Source organism: Cebidichthys violaceus, unplaced genomic scaffold (genome assembly GCF_023349555.1).
Source record: "Cebidichthys violaceus isolate CVI_PGR_0920_01 unplaced genomic scaffold, fCebVio1.0.p SCAF_41, whole genome shotgun sequence".
NCBI classification, from domain to species: Eukaryota; Metazoa; Chordata; class Actinopteri; order Perciformes; family Stichaeidae; genus Cebidichthys; species Cebidichthys violaceus.
The window spans coordinates 1317314-1339393 of NW_027176606.1; the positions used below are offsets into that span (position 1 = coordinate 1317314).

General features: G+C 47.3%; 2 protein-coding genes across 11 annotated transcripts in view; both read right to left on the minus strand.

Annotated features, from left to right (window-relative positions):
* Positions 1-387: 387 nt before the first annotated feature.
* Positions 388-9368, minus strand: LOC137885962 (vang-like protein 2). The gene is made up of 8 exons (XM_068728329.1): positions 9024-9368; positions 6306-6553; positions 5884-6007; positions 5138-5745; positions 3815-3951; positions 3527-3662; positions 3202-3448; positions 388-2694 (listed from the first exon to the last, which is right to left on the minus strand). Exons 2-8 carry the CDS (start codon positions 6374-6376, stop codon positions 2437-2439), a joined length of 1581 nt encoding a protein of 526 aa, XP_068584430.1. The 5' UTR covers positions 6377-6553; positions 9024-9368; the 3' UTR covers positions 388-2436.
* A 4547-nt stretch (positions 9369-13915) lies between these two features.
* The window catches only part of arhgef11 (Rho guanine nucleotide exchange factor (GEF) 11), a 15342-nt gene continuing 7177 nt past the window's right edge, over positions 13916-22080 (minus strand). For 3 of the 10 annotated variants that reach the window (XM_068728118.1, XM_068728125.1, XM_068728117.1), the window contains 26 exons: positions 21921-22017; positions 21677-21799; positions 21079-21102; positions 20836-20962; positions 20558-20651; positions 20236-20265; positions 19951-20098; positions 18966-19172; positions 18741-18788; positions 18371-18519; positions 18130-18270; positions 17654-17730; positions 17381-17506; positions 17141-17258; positions 16888-17036; positions 16703-16778; positions 16433-16615; positions 16268-16349; positions 16091-16171; positions 15934-15989; positions 15674-15826; positions 15288-15542; positions 14814-14936; positions 14387-14682; positions 14159-14291; positions 13916-14059 (listed from right to left, as the gene is read on the minus strand). In XM_068728118.1, coding sequence (XP_068584219.1) covers positions 14010-14059; positions 14159-14291; positions 14387-14682; positions 14814-14936; positions 15288-15542; positions 15674-15826; positions 15934-15989; positions 16091-16171; positions 16268-16349; positions 16433-16615; positions 16703-16778; positions 16888-17036; positions 17141-17258; positions 17381-17506; positions 17654-17730; positions 18130-18270; positions 18371-18519; positions 18741-18788; positions 18966-19172; positions 19951-20098; positions 20236-20265; positions 20558-20651; positions 20836-20962; positions 21079-21102; positions 21677-21799; positions 21921-22017 — 3146 coding nt within the window. In that variant the 3' untranslated portion in view covers positions 13916-14009. The remainder of the gene's footprint in view (positions 14060-14158; positions 14292-14386; positions 14683-14813; positions 14937-15287; positions 15543-15673; positions 15827-15933; positions 15990-16090; positions 16172-16267; positions 16350-16432; positions 16616-16702; positions 16779-16887; positions 17037-17140; positions 17259-17380; positions 17507-17653; positions 17731-18129; positions 18271-18370; positions 18520-18740; positions 18789-18965; positions 19173-19950; positions 20099-20235; positions 20266-20557; positions 20652-20835; positions 20963-21078; positions 21103-21676; positions 21800-21920; positions 22018-22080) is intronic. The other 7 variants (XM_068728121.1, XM_068728119.1, XM_068728123.1 and 4 more) reach the window with 6 other exon arrangements.

Genomic DNA, 22080 nt, shown 5'->3' on the forward strand with positions numbered 1-22080 from the left:
TACACTTACATTTAAAAATCCATTTTAAACTGTTGATTTTTGTCTTCACATAAAGCTGGTTGTCAAATTTATCAGCCTGAAAAAAAAAAAATAAATAAAATCCTAATGGTACTTTTTTGGGTAAATTCCCCATTGACCAGTAACAATTCTGAAACTGAATACCTTGTTGCGTTTCGTAGTGTCCATATACGTTGTATTATTTCATAGTATTTAGTACTTAGTTTAGTGAATTCCAATTGTTTTAGATACAGGGTAATTCATACAACAATGGAAATGTTTACACGTCATTCTGGCTTCACGACCTCTGCCGCACCCCCACACTATACGTTTCACTTCCTGAAAAGAAAAATTCAAGACAACTTGTGACTTACATGAGACAAGTAACTTTGGGTGAGATCATTTATTAAAAACCTTTTACATCAACTCAGTCCTAAAAAACAACAACAACACAGCGTAACAGTAAATAACAATCTTGCTTTCAAAGACAATGTTCTTCAAGAACAGGTGTTAGGAGCTTATATCGAGTACAACAAAGTGACCCATCAAAAAAAACAACAACAGGAAACACACAACCTTAGAAAACGGCACCAAAAAAAACCAAGTACACGTGAACTGCTTGTGAGCGGCACCACAATCTCCATCTGTAGTATAAAAAGGACATCAGAGTGACAAAAGACACTAGTGTGCACACGCATCAACCCATGGCTGGATGAACCTGCTGGGGGGCCCCTGTTCTGTTGACCCCTAATATACAGTATATGGCACAAACTAGTACTCAAGGACTGTGGAAAAATGAGTCTATGAATCAACAGACAATTAATTGGAAAGTATTTAAATTTCTTAAGCAAAAGTACCAAAAATAAATGACAGATAAAGCTGAACTATTTGTAGGTGCAGAATCAAACTGCTCATATTAATTGATGTACAGTAAAAAAATATAATAAAAGTGAGGATGCGCTATATTGAGATGTGGCAGTTGAGTTGCGTTGTGGGTAACGTAGGCACCAGGTTTTGACAAGGAAAGAGAATATGTGGAAATAAAAAAGGCATATCTCTGGTTGTGCTGCATCAGTTTTTCACTGCCCATCGTGAGACAGACAATATTATCGGAGTGCAAGGCTGAATCGGTGAAGTACTTTTTAATCAAAGTATTAAAATTTGATTTTGGACACGGGGCACCTCTACAAGACGGGGGCCACGAGGGTTGGGCAATGAAGGGCCGCTCTTAGATTACTTTAACCGTTTAAATTTCTAAAATACAAAACTTTTGAATAAATCAAATCACGTAGATGGAGAGAACCTGTGGCTTTTGGGTCACAGGCCATGAGACAAGTTGGCCACTTTGTCTGGTTAATGATGCAGCCACGCTCAACCACACACACACACACAAATTCACACACTATGCAAAAATATCAAAGACGATAATTAACATTAAGCTGCCTAAAAAAAAAAGCACATTGGCGATACTTGGCTGGAGCTCAAACCTCATTAGGTAGAGGTGACAAGATCTGCCATCAGTGTTACTGGTCATAAACTGGTCCTAGATTGTGCTTAGAAAGTTCTATTCTCTCTCAGTGCAGGAGTGCATATCTGTAGGTGATTCAACAAAAACCTGAGCAAGAAATATTACAAAACAATCCACTTGTGAAATGCTCAGTCCATCAAGTCCATCCAGTGTTTCTTACTTCATACTTTCAGTGGAAACTATGCACGTCCACCTTTCAGCGGAATCAAAAAAAATAGGGAAAGCAGTTTCACCTCCCTTAGATTGAGTCAGCGAATCCAGTCAGTGTTCAAAAAGGGGAGAAAAGAGCAGGAGATTCTTGCCCGTAAAGGCCAAATTCGTAAGAAGGGAGAAGTAGGATAAGCTCTGATAAAGAAAGAGCTAAAGCGAAGCCTCTCACGTCTGACGTTCAAAAAAAAAGGTCAGCCGAGACACAGACTTCTTTGTCTTCAAAGACAAAGAAGTCTTCTTTGTTTTTTACCACGGACGCTCCACATCCGACATGGGTTTATTCTCATGAATAAATGTTGTACGCATGAATTACAAATGTGGCTAAAAATCAAATGTAAAAGACTCAAGTGGTCATTTCAGGTTTAAATCTTTGTCAAAACAACGTATTTCACGAAATGTGTGTTTGAATACTACAAAACGGAACTAATACCAAGTTTTCTAGAAACTGGAAGCAGCCAGCAGCGCAGGCAGTTAGAGTGTCTAATGTTATGTTCGTTTGAGGAACAAACACATGTTTGTTCCTCAAACAAACATAAAAGGTCAGCGATTACTGTTGCCTTGCCTTCTCTGGAACTATTTTAGCCATGTCATTTGGGTGTTGAACTTATCAACCAATAGAAATCATGAACAATAACTAAAAACAGGTATAAAAAAAGATACCCTGAAAGCACTAAGATTAGTATCGCTGAGTCCCCGTTCTGCTACACGGACGTCTCCGACTGGAGCTTCATGACGAACTTGTGCCTTTTGGGGTCGATGAACTCCTCGCCCAGGCGCAGGAAGGGGAGGGGCGTCACTGTGACGACCAGGGAGAAGTCGAGGCGCCTCAGGGAGAAGACTTGGCCTTGGCGCAGAGCAGCAGTCATGGGCTCCTCGCTCACTAGTGTCCACTGGCGCCCCCTGGTGGTGTCCAGGTACTGGAGGGTGGGACCGGGGCTGAGGTAACGCTCGAGGAAAGCCTGAGAAGGAAACGCAAATCAGTTTATAAATAGTTGCACTAACGCACCGTCGGTATCCGTTTTACGGGGCTGAGAGTTGAAAGTAAAGTATAACTTTTAGAGCAGCAAATAAAGGTTTTCGACCCAATTTCAAATTTCCACACTGTCAAGATATATGTGTACAGCTCTAAGAGGACACTGTTCATCAGTAAACTGGGTCAACTCAGACAGCTTGAAATGTACTTTGGTCGATTGAAAGTGAAGGGAAAAAAATGGGGTTGAATGCAAAAAAAAGCTTCATAATATGCAAACAACTAACCGGTTTTTGTTGAAGAAACTGATGAATTAAAACAATACAAAAAAATTGCTAGAATATAAATTAGACAAAAAAATGTGATATGATTCAATACAATATATACAAAAAATAATCAGAAATAATAATAAAATTTAAAATACAATAAATTCAATACATGGAAATACTGTAAAATGATCTCAATAAACAAAACAACGTTAAACTACTGTCCTCACCTTTGGGCTCATGTTGTGCGTGACGCAGAACTCCAGGTGGTTGATGATGCTCTCCATGCTGTGGTAGGACTGCTGCCTGGTGGCGCGGAGGTACTTCTGCATGGCCCTCGCCATGGGGGCGAAGATGGCCTGGGCCGCCTCCCTGGGGTCCATCACCTCCCGCGGGTGTTTGGGGGAGGACGCGGTCGCCTCATCGTCCTGGTGCCGCTTGATGTGGGTGAACGCTTCTTCCACCGCCACCACCAGCCTGGGAGGAGAACCGGCAGAGTGAGCGAGACGCTAACAGAAATTTAAAGCCGCTTGTGTTGCGTGGGTATGTCCTCACCTGGCCTTGCGCTTGCGGACCCTCCGCTCCACCTCCGCCTCCTCGTAGTAGTACTCGTTGTGGGAGTTGTCTCTTCTCCGAGCAGCGGCTGCGATCATAGTCCTGGACTGTCCCGTAGAGTTATTGGTGCTGTTCTCTGTCGACAGACGTAACAAAAAATAAATACTACATACTACAAATGTGTCATTTGCCATTTAATGTTTGCTTCCCGCCCCTCATTTATTGTATTTTAAAGTGACTTGAATGGAAAAGATTGATGGTGAAACACAGCACGCAAGATCGTTTTACCTTCCCCCAGGTTGTAGACCTTGAAGGCAGACATCTTCTTGGAGAGGATGGACTTGGGCAGGTTGAGCAGGGCGGGGTTATAGACCGGGAAGTCGCTGTAGTACTGGTCCAGAACCCAAACGGCTGCCCGCTGAATACTGTGGGGGAGGGGAAAAGAACTTCCCTTTAACTGACATTTTAATTTGAAAAACTAAAGCGCTGTTATCAGTGTTTATCACCATTGAACCACCAGACAGCTGAGACATGCTAACATGCAGATAAAAAGGGAAGTGGTGAACTAGAGGCGGAAACAGTCACTCCCACTGCTGCACTGAGGAAATAGAAAGCCCACGAGCCTAAAAAACAGCTCTGACAGAGCGATGACGAAGGGCAGGAGCGTCATTATAAAGCACAAAATGATCATCTCCAGTTGGCCAATTGTGCGCAATTATTTATTTATTTTTCTTCTTTTAATGTTTGGAAATGTTTTAATCCCGCATGGGAATATAATCACTATTTATTTTTGCCGTAGTGCCGTCTATATAGATTAGGCAAAGAGAGTAACGTTTTGCAGGGATGGTATTTGGTTGCTGATGCAAAGTGTGGGTCAAGGGTTGCAGCTGCCACGTCGGGCTCCCTGAGGTTAACAACATGGCGTCATCCAACACTGCGCCCACACAGGAGGTAACGCGAGCAGCGCGTTAGCAGAGCACAAGCAGCAGCTTCTGTCCTCCCATCTGTGTTTACACAGGATGCGTTCAGGCGGAGTATTGAGTGTCGCTCACCCGAGGTTTTCAGTGTCACATTCAGTGTAGCGACGCGTGTAAAACAGAAGAAAAAAAAAAAGAAGTAGACCTGGAACCGAAAATAAGCTTGAGGACGCGTTTATGCACGTGGCTCCGTTATGTGGCCTGTCTAGACAGCTGGACACATAAACCTTATTGATGATGGCAATGTTTTTTTTTTCTAAATTAATTAAATGTTTCATAAATAAACATTTATCTATTAAATATTTAGATTTTTTTTCTATTTAAAATTTGCTCTTATTACGGGTTTTTTAATTAGTTAATTCCTTTTTTATGAAACATTTAATTAATTTAGAAAAAAAAAATTAAATGTTTCATAAAAAACAAATTAATTAAAAAAACCATAATAAGAGCAAATTTTAAATAGAAAAAAAATCTAAATATTTTTGTAAATAAAAATGAATATATATATATATATATATATATATATATATATATATATATATATATAGACATATATATATATATATATATATATATAGACATATATATATAGATATATATATATATATATACACGCACACATATACACACTAACCTGAGATGCCCCACGTTGTAGAAGCGACTAGCTCCATCTGTGGTCCTCACAACCTTCAGGCAGAAAGCCGGCTGCAGGTGTCTGACCTCCAGCAGCACCAGCGCCAGGTACTGAATGAACAGCAGCGCGTCCACCAGAGACGCCGCGTATCCCACAATCCCCCTGTAGTCCGTCTCTCTGGGCTCCAGCACCCGCACCCCGTAGAAGAGCCAATAGGACGCCACGAAGAGGAAGACCAACGCCAGCAGCAGGCAGCGGAAGATGAAGAAGCGCGGCAGCGTGGCTCTGGGCGAGCGGAGGAACAGCGCCCAGGTGGAGATGAGGAGGATCAGGAGCTTGAAGGCCAGAGAAATGTAAAGGCCCTCACACGGCGTGCCGCACGGTTCCAGCGTATCCCGCCAGAGGAGCTGCGGGAGCGCCAGGAAGGCCAAAGGGGTGACCAGGGCGAAGAGGCCCAGGACGGCGCCCAACGCCGGGCTGAGGTAACGGCGGCACTCCAGCGGCGAAGAATCCTCGAGGTCCTTGGACATCCGTGTCAGGTCCTCGTTGGAGACGCTGTCCACGGAGGTGCCGGTGACCACCGTGGTGGTCTCGCCCCAGTTGTCATCCTGGAGAGAGAGAGAGAGAGAGAGAGAGAGAGAGAGAGAGAGAGAGAGAGAGAGAGAGAGAGAGAGAGAGGGAGATGAGCGCTGGGAGAAACGCGGCACAACGCGGCTTAAGAGGAGCGATGGAAATGGAACTCTGACCCGGTCGTCTCCTCTGGTGGACTCGGCGTCCAGCAGCGGCTCTCCGGGAGCCTGGATGGTCACCGACTTGTCTCCACGGATGCTGCTGTCGCGGCTCTTCGCGCGATGCCGGTCCCTCCTATCCCTGGAGGACGAGGAGGAGGAGGAGGAGGAGTCAGATGGTTTAGTATTGATGGATAGACAAACTTAGATTATTGAAGGGACTCAGCAATAGTTATATGATATATATATACAAATCTAATATTGTAAAAAGATCTATTAAGTGCAAGTAACTAGAACTATACTCATGCACTTGTTCGATTAGAGCAGAAACAAGTCGTCCCTTAAAATCGATCAACAGAAACTGTTTTGATATTGGATTAATGTCTTTTAATAAACGTGCCGAACTCAGTGAGACCTCTGAGAACCTGCGGGCTTCTTGCCTGTGTTTGCGGGAGCTTCGCGAGTGGGACGACTTGTAGGAGTAGCCCGAGTACGTCGACTCGTTGTCCATGTCGGAGGCCGGCGGTGGGCGGGGTTTCCGGGCCCCTCCTGCCCACGAGCCGCCGCCGCCGCCTTTCTCCCAGACCACGCCCAGCTGGCTCTTACGGTTGCTGATGGACTTGGTGGAGAGGGCCAGAGGGAGGCGCAGCAAGTCCACTTTACTCCTGAGGGAATCTATCTTGGAGGCCTGGGGGAAGATAAATGAGAGAAATAGGCGAGTTTGTACAGAAGGGAGGCAGAGAGAGGAGTAAGGAGAGAGACGGATAATGGATCATAACAGACGGGAATAAAAGAGTGGGAAGAGGGGGAACACACCAAGAAGAGAGACACTGTTAAGATGTTGGCACTCTGAGGTGTTTTCAGTCACAGGACATAACCGGGCCCATTCTTCCGGATTAAGGGAGCTTTTTTTTCTTCTTTTTTCTTTTTTTTATGAGCGAACTCAAGTTATTTGGCCTCGAGTGTGTTCTCAGCCAATGAAAAAAAAGGGCAATTACGCAAACTTCTATTCTCGGCTCCGAGTCTCCCGGTGTGCGCCGGCATTGCAGGGAGGAGCAGAGGCACAACATCGGAGCGGCTCATTTAGACAAATCCGCTTGTGCCGGTTTATCTTTTTCTTTTTTCTTTTTTTGCGTGATACATACTCGCCACATTCCCCAACTGTCCCCCGTGGTCTCTCAGGGCAACAGAGCTTAGCTACTACAATGGGGATGAATGGGAGGCTAGGGGTGAGAAAAGACAGGGGTTGGTGGGGGGGGGTAGTTGCCACAGAAACCAGAACAACAACTCTGCACCCCCCCCCCCCCCCCCTCCTCTCATTCTCCCTCAAATACACACCTCAGAAGACAGAAACAGACACTAATCATTTACCACGATTCTGTTTTCTGTCCTCCATTTTAAGTTTGCACTCGGACGCAGAACAAACAAGGCTAATGAGAAAGCTCGCGCTCTCAATTTTTCGTGCCATGACCTCCCGTGTCCGTCTGCCACGTTTAAGACGCCGCAGTGTGTTCAGTGATGGCTTTCATGTGATTCACACGCGGCCCTCTCAGCTGGGACTCTCGCAGTGCAGAACGTGAGGCTGCTCCACGTTGACTCCATCAGCCGAACGCTGCACAACACCCCCAAAACAAACCGACCGCTGAAAGGCTAAGTCTGATGCAGCCTGTAAGAAACACCGGGGGTGAAGAGTTGTGCTCCGGCATGAAGACAAAGCTTTTACACACGAACGCATTCATAACAATGTCAACGTCCCGGAGCGGCCCAAGAGACAATAACCCATTTAAAAAAAAACACATTTTAGAGAAGCTGTAGAGAGGAAAACATCTCTCTCTATCTCTGCATTTAAAAACGAGAAGAATATACTCTGCTGTTGTCTCATCATCTCATCAGGCAGAGCAAACCGCTCGCATTCCGGGTACAAATGGAAATCACATTCTCTAGTGGCATGAAAAATGATCTTTGCTGCAGCTCGTGCAGACTTAACACGCCTTACTTCATGAGCAGGAACTTCCAAATCAAAAGTCAGAGCTTTAACCCTACGCTGAACAACAGCAACACTATGGTGTCGTGAACACAAACAAGTCCATCTCTCTCTCTCTCTCTCTCTCTCTCTCTCTCTCTCTCTCACATCGATCGCTCCGATGAGCCTCATCCACTGTAATCAATCCACCACTGATTGATCTATGCTGGTTTCCACAGTTGAGCATCATCTGGGATGCGAGAGGCCCCACGTGCAGTGTGGACACAGACTACAAAAACTATTACCACACTGTAAAAAATGTCAACCACTCAGATATGCTAGCAGATGCTTGTCATGAAATATTGTTTAGTACGTTTTTCTCAGCAGCAGCAGTGTGCATCTGAGGTTTATCAATCATTTTAAAATAAGTCACTAAACTTGCATTATTGCATGTAAACTGAGCGCGAGTGTGTCGACTTTGTTGCAAAGTGAAACGCTCCCCCCCCCTCATGTTTTGGGTGGAACGTCTTGTTGCATGCGTTGCAGCCTCAGGTTGCAGCCCGTGTGGCTCCCGAGGGGCCCTCCAGGCCTCAGGGCGGCAGTGGGCCGGCGAGGCGTGGCTGCAGCCTCGCCTCGCGGACTCCTCGGAGCAACCCAAAGCCCAGGCTTTCGAGGCCTTCACGTTGCGAGCGCGCACGAAATCAACCGGCGACCGTCACGGGGAAAGTCGAGTTACACACCAGTGGAAACAACACAGCGGAGTCCGAGACAAAGCGGAACACACCCAGGATGAAGTGATGAGCAAACAGACCGCACAGCATACATGGATTGTGGCCACAGTGGAGGGAATCTACCAGGGTTCAATTTGGCACCCAGTGCGTAAAAGCGCAAAAAACCCGGTTAAAGTGCGCGGATGAGAACAATGAATGAGTGGAAACCCGGTGATCGCGTTCACACTGGTGGTGAAAATCAGCTTCAGTGAATCTGTGATCGATACTGTTTATCTGCCAACTCATCAGTCCTGACAGACCGAGCACAGCTACTGCAATCAAAGTGTGTGTGGAGAGAAAATAAATCGGGATTCAATGTTTTTGTAGTTTTTTGTTACATTAAAGCAGCAATCAGCCGGTGTGCTCGTGCTTATACACGAACAGCTCATTTTGTTTTACCCATAATGCATGCAGGAATGTCTTACCTTTCTATCCCAAAAGGGGGGTGGGGGGGGGGGGGGAGAAGCTGCAAACCCGCAGCACAAAGAAACGAGCAGCAGAGCCGAGCAACGAAAAGTGCCTCCAAAAAAAAAAAAAAAAAAAAAAGCTCCGCGTTCACTTTCTCCCGACTCTCATCCGTCCGCGGTGTCCACGCGCAACTGTGCAACTGGTTTCCCCCTTTTTTTGTGTTCCCTTTCAGGTGAACGCGACTTGTTTGCTTTCTCGGCTGTTGAATCGCATCTTAAGTCGAAGCCGCACGCGCACGCACACACACACATACACACAGAGAAAGAGAGAGCGAGAAGGCAGCGACACGCTCCTCACCCCGGCTCCGCATCTGCTGTGTGCCGGAGCCCCGCTGAGCTGAGCGGCTCTGTGTGGACGTCCAGGCGGCTCCTCCGGCTGAGAGCCCCCCCATACACACACACACACACACACACACACACACACACACACACACACACACACACACACACACACACACACACACACACACACACACACACACACACACACACACACACACACACACACACCGTCAAGCTACATAGAGTACACTCACAGCTTCCGGGATGACTTTTCAAAATAAAACCGACACGTTACAATGTAACAAACCCGACTCACAGACACAACTTGCACTTCGTTGTGCGACCCTGTGTTGTAGAACGACAATAATACATGAACCGTGTTATGGATGAATAATGCAATAACACGGTCAATGCATTGCCACATTGAATTGCACATTGTATCCTCTAAAGAACTGCTCTTAAATATTACATCGAGGGGTTCAACCTATTAATAATTAACGTAAAAACAGACTGAGGAGCAACAGCAACGTCTGAATGTCTTTATAAATTATTAATAAACATTTTCTCCTAATCTCAATGTGAAAATGAGGTTTTAAGGTTAAAGGGATTCTGCTCCACGATACTCTACTGTTATATCATATTATAATAAAAATACTTACTCTTGACAAACTGTTAACTGCTAACCCACAAAAAATTACAACAATGAAAGAAATATATGAAAAAGGTAACGTACCGAATCAATTCTATTTTAAATGAAATGTTCTACTTTAATTAGTAGAAGTTGTCATAATGTGAACGCGTCATATAATTAGACGTACAAACCACAAATATACGAAGAGAATCACGTACATGTGATTAACTGATACATGTAGGTCTGTAAAGAAATCTGTTCAATATGACCTAGAAAAATGAGGCGATAAATAAAAAAAATATAGTTTTTCTTATTAATGTACAATTTGACCACACAATGAACAGAAAACCATGTATTGCCTCTTGCTAAGTTCGGACAAACGTAAGTTATGTAACTGCTTGTATTTAAGAAATACTGACTATCATACTAACATGTCTACGTCTATTAGACCGCTCAGACCTTTTGCAAACTTTCTGCTTTTATTTTTACACCAAGAATGATTCATTTCCGGTCATATTCTCGTAGCAAATGCCATTGACACATTTAGTCTTCACAAAGCATAAACTAGAGTAAAGACATTGTTTTCTTTCCTTATTTGAGAGAACAAATCCAGAAGATGTCATTTTATTGTTTGTTTTTTTCATTTAACTTTTAAATAGCAACTACAGCAAGTCTGTTCTGACTATCAGAGGAAACAAAAGTGTTTGCTGGCATTAGTTTATAGACAAATCCTCTCAACTTGGTTGATTTAGAAAGATGGTAGGAGTTGAAGTGGTAAAAAAAAAACAATTGACAATTTAACTGAAAGATCAAAGACTCACGATCCACACTTCATTTTCTTTAGCAAGTTTCTTTTTTTTAATCTCACAAAACACATGAATCTGAGACAGGAGCTCCATTTCCTTCTGTGCAGCTAAACGATCTCACCGATTTTAAAAACAAGGGAGAAGAAAATAATTTATACATCCTTTTTTTTTTTTGAATCATATCTACAAAAATAAAATCAAATACGAGGACTAAGGCTTTACAGAAAAGAAAGAAAAAAAATTAACATATATAAAACAAGTGGGTCTGATCTCTCTATATTACATGAGTGACAAATGTTTTTTTTCAATTTTTTTTTTTTTTAAAAGACAAAATAAAAAGACAATGAGATGAGAGTTAAAGACGCGTGTGTATGCATACAGTAGTTTGCACCGTGCAGGGAAGTTTGTTTGTGCAACATTTGTTGTTGTTTTTTTAAAGAAAGGAATCAGTTATAGCTTCTTCTTCTTTTTTTTTATTTCTTTTTTTTTTAAACAGCCTGTTAAGGCCAAAAACGCTGATGTCAATGTACAAGATAAATGTCTGAAAAGAAGAAATCACGGAAGATACAAAGAAACGGAGGTGTAGAGGTAGAAATCGGAGATGAAAAATGCTGTAGTTAAGGGGGGGGGGGGGCTCAGACCATCTGCTGTGTGTTTTGTGCCATATTACAGACGACACATATGTGTGATGACTGAGCGCCCAAAGCTCGGCATGGAAATGTGGTAAAACAAAAAAGGAATATGTTGCTTTTTCACGTCGGGGACAAAAAAAAACCTAAAAACCATCTGGTCTGAGATGCTTGAAAATCAGCAACCAAAAATATCGAGAGAAAAACAAAACTGTTCCCTTCAAACACCTCTGAAGACATATTTCACTTTGGTAGAATATTTCAACATTTTAGCACAAATTCCTCAAGTTCATACGGGGCCAGCGGGCTAAAAAAATAAAAAATAAAATAAAAAAAGCCGCGTTGCCGATCGGTAGCACTTATTTTTAAGTTTCAACTCTTTTATGTGAATCATCTCCGTCGGCGTTTGCTGGCTAAAGAGTGAAAAGCTTCCACCGGGTAGTGAAACATCTGATGAAGAGAGCGGTCCGGCTGCTGGTCTGTTCGGGTCGGCAGCGTACCGTCAGGTCTGGCTGGGTAAACTCACTAAAAGCGCTCATCGGTTACTATTTGAAACCAGCTCAAATAAAATCCAGTCCAGTGGGTTTCTTCCCAAACGAATATACGTTCAAAAACTACAAACTTTCCCCCCCCCCCAGTCTAGTGTTTCGGTAGAATGAGTCCAAGATAAATGGCGTAAAAAGAAGCACTTGGCTTTAGTGTCGGTCTTTGCTGGTTACACGCGCCTCGACCAAGGCGCCGTTGAATCCCTCCTACTTTTGATCCAAAAACAGTTCGGACATTTTGTTGTGCCGTTAGATGAGATCAATACCACACTCTTGTGTCTGCGTGTGGAGTACCGTGCAGGAGCTAGCAGCTAGTTAGCTTAGCGTAAAGACTGGAAACAAAGCGGGGGGGGGGGGGGGGGTGTTACAAAATCCACCGACGAGCACCTCTTAAGTTCACTAATTAACACGCATCGTATTTGTTGCATCCTCTAAGCTAAGCTAAGCTAAGCTAAGCAGCTGCTGGTGCTAGCTTAATTTTTTTTTTTAGTGTGGTATTGAAGTGTATTTCCCAAAATGTCAAACTATTCACTTAGATTGATTTTTTTTTGCTTCATCTAACAGTTGCAACAGTTGTATTTTATGAAGCTTTTGATTTTCTCAAGCTGTTCTGTGCGGAGAGAGAGAGAGAGAGAGAGAGAGAGAGAGAGAGAGAGAGAGAGAGAGAGAGAGAGAGAGAGAGAGAGAGAGAGTCTTTCTCCAACACTGGGAGAAAGGGAGAAGTTGCTGGTTCACAGTCTCTACCGTGGTATGTTCTCACACACACACACACACACACACACACACACACACACACACACACACACACACACACACACACACACACAAAACACACACACACACACACACACACACTCTCTGTGGTGGAGAGGCTGCACAGTCGAAGCGTTAGCTGTAGTGTCAGCGGCAATATTTGGCAGCAATTCAATCGAGTTACAAACGGGGGTTTTCGGTGAATATTCAAGTTTCTAAAGTTCGACTCTTGTCCCCCTTTTCCTCACAGTTGTCGTCAACATAGCCTGCCTTGAACTCTCCCCCCACACCCCCCTTGAAGCGTCCTAAATCTCCCAAAAAAAAACCTGAACTTGATGGTCAGAACAGCTGTGTGAATCCACTGAGATCCCTTTACGCCTCTGAAGCAGCGCTGAAAATAAAACCTGCCGGCATTTCAGTAGTAAACAGCGCAGTAGTGTTTCCACAACTTAAAAAAAAAGAAAAAAAAAATGAACTCCGGGTCTCTTGAGGATGTGTCAGTGCGGCTGCAACTGATCACAAATGACTCTCCCACCACAATGTGGGGATATGACGGTCTGAGATGAATGGTTACATATGTGTGTGTGTGTGTGTGTGTGTGTGTGTGATGTTGATTTCCTTACCCAGTGCAAATAACCTGAATTATATAGACACAGTCCTTCGGCCGTGGCGGCAGGTGAACTCAGTGTAAAAGCAACCAGTGGAGGTGGGGTTGGGGGGGGGGGGGGGGGGGGGGCTTAAACATCAGCCCCCCTAAATAAAGTCAGTGGCATCTCCAAGTCCCTGATCCGTCCAACTGTAGAGAACGTACGCGACAGAGGGATGCATTGTGGGTAAAGTGCAGGGGTGATGGGTCCCTCGGATTTGTCCTTAAATTAACAATTCAACACTTTTCTGCTCCGTTCCTTCAACCAGCTCTTCTACAAGCGAGACATACAAACTCCTCTTCCTTCACAAATACCCAACTTGGGTCATTTTTTTATTTTTTTTCCCCCCTTTCTTCCCCACTTTCCATTCTTCCTTTCTCTTCACCAGTCAACTCGTCGTCTTTTTTAAAGTTCCTTCACACTCTTTTCCTCGGTCCCTCATGCTCTGGTAGGAGAGTCAGAGGTTGTGCCGAAAGCAGCCACGGTCCTCCCTGGGGCTCTGTTCCACCGGCCAGTGCATGCATGGGACGAGGGGGGGGGGGGTGTAGTGTTGTTGAGTGGGTCCCCCCCCCCCCCCCACGCCCCGAGTCTGACGGTGGGTACGTATGAGTGAGATCCAGCGACCGCAAGTACGTCCTCTCTGCAGCGACGTCAGAATCCCGTCGACTGAATCTTGGGCTCTGCTGGACCGCCCTCTTTGCCTGGTTGGGTTCAAGGAAATACAAAAATATTAGATATTACACGGAAAAGAAAACAGCCATTGTTGTGTGAAGGTGTAAGATTCAGCCCGCAACCCTCACCGTCTCCTGAGCCACGATCCAGACTCGGTGTTCTGGAGACGGTTGCAGAGCCACACTGTCGGTCCTCTGACTCCTGATCGACGAAGGGCTCTCTGAGCGTCGTTAAAAGCTTCTGATGGGACGCCTCGATCTCCTGTAAAAAAAAAAGTTACAGATCGTCACTTCATGTCTGTGAGCCTCTGAGTATTCTCCCCTCAGACCGATGTAGTAGACCCCGCCTCAACTCACCTTCAGCTGGCGCAGCTTGCTCATCAACCCCTCGATCGTGTGGAAAATCTCGTCCACATTCTTGATCACGTGGCTCTGGTGGCCGGCCTGCGATTGGCCCGTTTCCTCTTCCCGTTCCAGTTGCAGGGCCTCCGATCGCCGGCTGGGCTCTGGAGCGCAGGCCGGCGGTTCCTCCTCCTCCTCCTCCTCCTCCTCCTCCTCCTCCTCCGGAGGCCGGGGGAAGCGGCTGGCGTCGTTGAAGTCATCGGTGGCGCTCTCTCCCTGCTCTGTAGGCATGACCAAGTAGAAAGTGTTCCCTGGAGGACGGAGAGTGTTTTCCGGTGAGTCATATAAAGAGTATATTCTCTTTCTTCTGTCTGGATGAATGTTAGAAATGGAAATAAAAAGATAAAAGCTACAGAACTTGACCGATTTAGTCGTCATTTACCCTGCGTTGTGGCCTCGCCTCTCGGCTCGGATGATTGGTCGGAGGGGAGGGTGACACCAGCAGTGATGTCGTCAGGGACAGAAGAAGAAGAAGAAGGAGGAGGAGGAGGACCCGCAACCACAGCTATAGCACAGGATAGAGGATAGAAACGTGTGTGTGTGTGTGTGTGTGTGTGTGTGTGTGTGGGGAAGGGTGTGTGTGTGTGTGTGTGTGTGTGTGTGTGTGTGTGTGTGTGTGAATTAAGGAAGGGGTGAAGAAGAAGGTGGTGAAGGTGTATGACGAGTGAAAGAGCGCGCAGACAAAAAGAGAAAGAGCAGATTCAAGTGCGTAAGGAACAAAATAACGAATCACAGGGTGCAGAGGAATCATGCGGAGGAAGGCAGCCATTAAAGACGCCCGGAAATAAAAGGTTTGAAATCTTGAATTAACTCGCTCGTGCCCCGGTCGAAGAATTTCCTCCATTTGATCCGTTACCTTTCCGTATGACCTGAACGCTGCTGGATCGCTCCGCCTCGGGGGGCTCCGCCTCGGGGGGCTCCGCCTCTAGCTCAGGCTCCGCCTCCCACTCGTCGGCGCTAAAGTTGAGCGCGGTCTCCGGGGACTCCGGCCGCCGTCTTCCGGCAAAGGAGCTCCTTCCGTTGGCCGCCTCGTTGGTGGGCGTGTCGTCCGAAGCGTGGCTCCAACCGTCCTCTTCCAGATCTCGTAATATGAGCTGCCTGAGTGTTTCAACTGCGGAGGCACGAAAAGAAATCAACGGGGGCCATTTTTTTTTTTTTTTTTTTTTACACGTCTGCTCTCACGTTCGTAGCAGTGACGCTACGATGCATTTGACTCCTCCTCCTCCTCCTCCTCCTCCTCACCGTCTTGTAAAGCGGACTCCGCCACACCGACTGCTTTCCTCTCGCCGCAGGCGAAGGCTCCCGATTGGTCCGTAGCTGCGCTTGCCGAGAGCGCGATGTCGTCGCTGGAGGAATGCGTCTCCATGGAGTCTGACTGCTCCGTTATGGAGTTATCTGGAAGATTAAAAATACATATACATACATATATATATGTATGTGATCTATATGATCACATACATTTGCAGTTTATATATATATTCAAGGCTGAATGTGGTTCTTACCTGTATAGACATTGCTGCCAGTCGACACCGGGGACGCACTGCGGAGACTCGGGGAGCTTTAGAAAATAAAAAGCACAATGAAAATTAATGTGGAAAAAAAGATATTGACGTGGCAAAGCAGCCCCCCGACGCATTCCTTTATTTAAGCTTTACTCACGATATAGGTGTGGATGCGTGATTGATCAGAGGCGATGAACCGCCGGCCGATAAGATGGTCCTTTCAAGTAAATCCTTCCAGCTGCAAAACAAGAACAGATGTTTCTGGAGGCTGAAGAGGACCACGGGATGCACGGAAAAAAGCCTCCCCCCCCCGAAGCGACGGAAAAGAGCTTACGTGTTCTTCTCCGAGGACGTCCCGGCCACCAGCTCGTAGATCTGCCTCTCCGTGGTGCTGATGACGTAGAGGGCTTTGTTGTCTGGACAGAAATCACAACATGCGTACGCATTAGAGCAGCAGAACGCGGGAGAGCATCCGTCGGTGTGACCGCGCGGCCTTTACCTGTAGCTACCGAGCGGACCAGCAGGGAGTCCAGCTTCACCAGGGGGCTGAAGGAGGTCTTGCTGTCCCCGCTGCCTCCTCCGCCTCCGCCCAGCCAGCGGGACGGATACCTCAGCTGCAGCCGGTCGTCCGGCCCCCTCTGGAGGAGGACCAGGCAGTCGGACAGCAGCAGCGCTTGAATCTCTAGATGAAAAGGGGAGACAAAGAGGCGCGTTAAACCACGCCGATGAGACCCTATGTGTCAATGCGGGACGCGTCCACACTACTGACCCATCTGCTTGTCTTTGCTGACTTTCCACGTGAGAGGACCTTCGTGGATCATTCTCTTAGTGCTGAGGTCTAGACTCTGTGAGGGGGAAGAGGAAACAAAAACACATTCAGGCAAACAAAAAAAAAAAAAAAGGGATTGGAATGCCTGTGAACGAGGAAGGAAGGGAACGCGACTATTTGACTACCTTGAACAGAGGGGCAGCGTCCAGCCTGCGCTGGTATTGGCTGAGGCGTTGCCGGTGCTCCGTTTCCCTCACGACCTCGTTCACGGCCTGCAGTATCCCTCTGCAGCAAGCCTGGGCGCGCTGAAGCGAGGGGAGGTCCGACGAACCGGCTAAACGGAGAAAAAGAAAAAAAAAACACACGAAACATCGGTTTCTAAAAATCGTACTTTGTTTGCCGTGTTTCCCGCGTGGATGTGTCTCTCCAACGCCTCACCCTCTGTGTGCTTCATGATGTTGTCCAGCAGCAGCGGGTACTTGGTGAGCCTCTGCATCTCGGACACCAGCAGGTCTTTGAGCTGCAGCCTTCGACAGTGAGGACTCGCTTCACACTCCTGAACAAACGGGGGGGGGGGGGGGGGGAACACGCGAAGCACAAGAATTCTAAATATAGTGACATACACAAGTGGGGTGTGTGTGTGTGTGTGTGTGTGTGTGTGTGTGCGTGTGTGTGTACCTGGATAATGTGAGCGAAGCGAGGGTCTTTGCGCTGTTTGTTCTTGATGAGCTCCTGAGCCTGAGACTGCTGGCTGCACAGCTGCGACGCTTGTTCCTGAAACTCGTCTCCGGCTGCATCCTCAAACTGGAGACACACACACACGCACGCACACACGCGCACACACACACACACACACACACACACACACACACACACGCACACGCACACACGCCGTTAACATACCAACTGCACAGAAACACAGGAGAGATGAGAAGATGTTGTTTCACTCACCCTGGCCAGCATCACGTCCCCGATGTCCTGAACGATGGGAGTCTCCCGTCGCTTCTTCATCGCCTCGCACAGACTTGCTGCAAAGGAGAGAGACAGAAGCGACATTAAATCAAATCCAGTGCTGAAGTTGAAGTCTAGTTTGGCAATAATACCACAGCCTTTCCTTTGATGTGGGCTCTTAATTAAAGCCCAGAGCGCATATTGACTCAGTAAGGCTGCAGCCACAACCTTCGCTTCGTATTTGCTTTCGCTTATTATTAACACTGAGCTACAGCCCTGACTACATGTTGACTCAAAGCAACGACTCACTTTAAAAAGGTGCAAACAGGAGAAGCAGAAAGCAGAGACTCTCTTCCAATGACGGGCAAGAACCACATTTAAATGCTTACTCTTCTTTACGTATGACTCGTGTACATTATCACACACACACACACACACACACACACACACACACACACACACACACACAGACTGACCGTGGAGTTCATAGACCTGGGGCAGGTTGGGGAAGATGCAGGCCAGCTCATCGGAGTTCAGCACAGACCTCATCTTCTGGAAGAAGACCTGGTCCAGGACCCTCAAGGTGCGCAGGTGGGACGCCTCGGTGGTGAACAGCTCTGATGAACGCAGAGAGGGGTCGTCAGCATCATCAGCAATCAAGGAAGGTAAGTTACCGTCGGACGTGAGCGCCGCGCCGCGCCGCGGTTTGACTCGTACCGTAGATGACGGCCTGTCTGTCCACCTCCCTCGGACTGAGCGTGGCGAGCAGCTGAGGGGGAACCGTGTCCTGCCAGTTCTGGCCGTCGGACACCTCGTCCTCCAGCGCCGCGGCGTCCGGCAGCAGGGCCAGCGGCGAGTCCACACTCCTGCAGAGTGAGACGGAGGGACGGACAGACGGACAGAAGACGTTTAGATACAGCAGCGCAGCCGGTACGAAACAAATCTTTACGGGGAGACGTCATCATTTCTGTCTCGTGAACCAAAGCTTCGAGAGGTCCACATGTGGGAGAGAAGTCAGCCATCTTTATTTCTTATTCCCTGCCAGACAATCACTGATCATCTACGGGGGATGACATTTGAAACTCACCTGCGTCTAGACCGAGGGGTGTATGGGGGTGTAGGGTTCTCTAGAGACCTGAGTGGAGAGAGAGATGGCATGAGGTGAAAACCTACACTTCCATTGGGGGGGGGGGGGGGGGTAAACGTCCGGGGTGATTGAGTCAAAGCGGTGCGTTCTGATTCTGTCGAAGCTCATGTTAGTATTTCTATTCGTCCCCGTCTGAGACGACGTTCGGGCTTTGTGGACGTTTACCGTGCGGAGCTGCTGGATGCGGACGACGAGGCGCTGTGCTGCAGCAGCCGGAGGCCCGGCCCCTCCCTCTCCTCCCCGCAGTCCTCCATGTCCACATCGCTACGAGAGCGAGGGACGGACTCCGTCCCGGAGACAACGCCCCGCCGCCGGCCTTCTCCCTGAGCCTTCAACGACTCGCTGCGTGCCAGACGCACCGAGACCGTAGGGCTGAGAGAGAGAGAGAGAGAGACGGGGGGAGGGAGAGAGAGAGAGAGAGAGAGAGAGAGAGAGAGAGAGAGAGAGACGGGGGAGAGAGAGAAAGAGACAGACAGACAGAGAGAGAGAGAGATACAGAGAGAGAGCGAAAGAGATGGAGACGGAGAGAAAGAGAGACGGAGAGAGAGACGGAGAGAGAGAGATGGGGAGAGAGACAGAGACAGAGAGAGACGGAGAGAGAGAGAGAGAGATGGGGAGAGAGAGAGAGAGAGACAGAGAGAGAGACAGAGAGAGAGAGAGAGACAGAGAGAGACAGAGAGAGGCAGAGAGAGAGAGAGCGAAAGAGACGGAGAGAAAGAGAGACGGAGAGAGAGAGAGACGAGAGAGAGAGAGAGACAGAGAGAGACAGAGAGAGGCAGAGAGAGGCAGAGAGAGAGAGAGCGAAAGAGACGGAGACGGAGAGAAAGAGAGAGACGGAGAGAGAGAGAGACGAGAGAGAGAGAGAGAGAGACAGAGAGAGACGGCGAGAGAGAGAGAGAGAGAGAGAGAGAGAGACAGAGAGAGGCAGAGAGAGAGAGAGAGAGAGAGAGAGAGACAGACAGACAGACAGAGAGAGAGCGAGAGAGACGGAGACAGAGAGAGAGCGAGAGATGGAGACAGAGAGAGAGCGAGAGAGACGGAGACAGAGAGAGACAAAGATGGAGACAGAGAGAGAAAACACACAGCATTACTTTCAGGCGGCCACATTCACTGAGCACAGACTAGAGGCGGTGATGTGGTTTAGCGCTACCTGTCCATGCTGTCCTCCCCCAGGCTGCTGGAGGAGAGCCTCTGCGGGTCGGCAGCGTCTCCTCCCTCCTCCCCCGTCTCCGTGTGATTCTCGAACTGCTGAATGATGTTTCTCACGCTGCCAGGACGGACTGCAGACACGGGCACTGCTTAAGTGTACAGTGCAGTTAAATAGTACACAAAACAAACTCTCAGGTGGCACAGGAAGTACACACGGCAACTTCGCTTGTTGGAAATCAAAATTGAACTAAAAAGAGTGAAAAACAAAATGATAAAATATATATACCTTCGGTGGGGGACAACGGGACATGGAATGCTACGAAAAAAACAAAAAATTAAACAAAAAGAAACGGTGAAATCAGACACAATGAAAAATCCATAAATCAATGAATGAACCTGCAAAAAACGACAACAGGACAAACAGAGGACAGACATGAATCAATGCGGTCTGACAAACACAGTGAGTGGGAGCATCGCATGTCTGTGTGTATCAGCTGATCACGACTACTCACAGTGTACTCAATGTACTGCGAACGGAAGTATTTCGACAGTTAACGTGTGTGTGTGTGTGTGTGTGTGTGTGTGTGTGTGTGTGTGTGTGTATTTACTGGACTGGGACGTGGACCGGGGTTTGCCGATGTACTTCAGGATGGGATTCCTCTTTTTATCCTCTCCATCTTTCTCTTTCTTGGTACCGCTCAGCTGTGGGGAGAGAGGGAACCATAAAGTCATGTCACATAATCGCAATAATAAATGAACCCAGAAGTCAGGCTGACTGGGTTGCCGGACTTCTACAGGTGAGCTCCAGGTGTGTAAAGACGCTCGGGTTCAGTAGAACCTGCCTCCAGCGTTTGCCGCGACTTCATTTGCAGACGTTTAGACGTACCTTTTTCGTCTTCAAGAAGGCGAGCCACTTCTCCTTCTCTGCGCTCAGACCGGGGAAGACCTTGGAGTCTCGTAGCTTGATACCCGAATGACGCAGGTAGAGGTGAACGGCCGACGCCAGAGGAGAACTGAGGGAGGGAGGGAGGGAGGGAGGACAAACAAAGACAAGATGTTAACAAAGAAAGAAGCGGATCTGCTGATGAAGCACATTTCACTGTAACGGACGAGACACTCGGTCGCTTACCTCCTGTCCTCTTCGTGCTTCGATCTGGAGCAGAGAGAGAGACATAAAAAGGCCGTTAACTCGTCCCCCACCACAAACACAACAGGCTCTCAGACAGATATCCACTTTGATTCCTCGGAGTTAAATCCAGTTCATTCAGAAAGGTGGAAGAAACACACGGCGCTGCTGCAGTCATGTGATGGGAATGTGTGTGTGTGTGTGTGTGTGTGTCGAGTCAAAGGAGTACATGTCATGTGGTTTCCAGGTTTTGACCTTTGTTATGATAGCCTGGCTGAGCTCCTTCTGTCGCTTTCTCATAACTATTTTATTGGGCCCCAAACATCTGACCCTGTTGCCAGGCAACCTGGTTCAACAGTCTTGAGAGAGTGTGTGTGTAGTGTGTGTGTGTGTGTGTGGGTGGGTAAATATTCACTTCATGATTGCAGCCACATGTTGGAAGTAGAACCAAGTTATGGTTCATCTTTTGGCACAAGAGTAAAAAATACGGGAATAAACTCCAAAGGAATCGTTTGACATTACTGTGATTTGGGCCGAACGTTTTTGCAATTTTGCGGTTTTTGGTAACAAGAAAAATCATGTGTCAGTCATGGAGACTCACAGTATTTCCCAGAGGGCGGTGACCTGTCTGTCCACCACCTGTCTCTCTTTCACCGGGTCTCCATCCAGCTGCAGCAGGTCTCCTTCTCCGAACAGAGAGCCGAGACCCATCATCTGCTTGTTCCTTCAGAAAAAAAAAAAACAAGCTTCACGGATTAAAATCCTGGGAAATGGTTGTTATTATTATTATTATTATTATTATTATTATGAACTGCTGTCAGTCTTTGAGTCTCAGTGGGACGTACCTGTAGTCCTGGATCTGGTCTTTGATGTCCGGCAGCACCTGCTGCTGCAGCTCAGACAGAGGTCCTCTGATGTCCTCCTGGGCGTGAAGTCGACCCTCTGAAATGGAGACACCATCACGTTCCTCACAAGCCGCCGTTACAACAGCACATGATGTGGCAT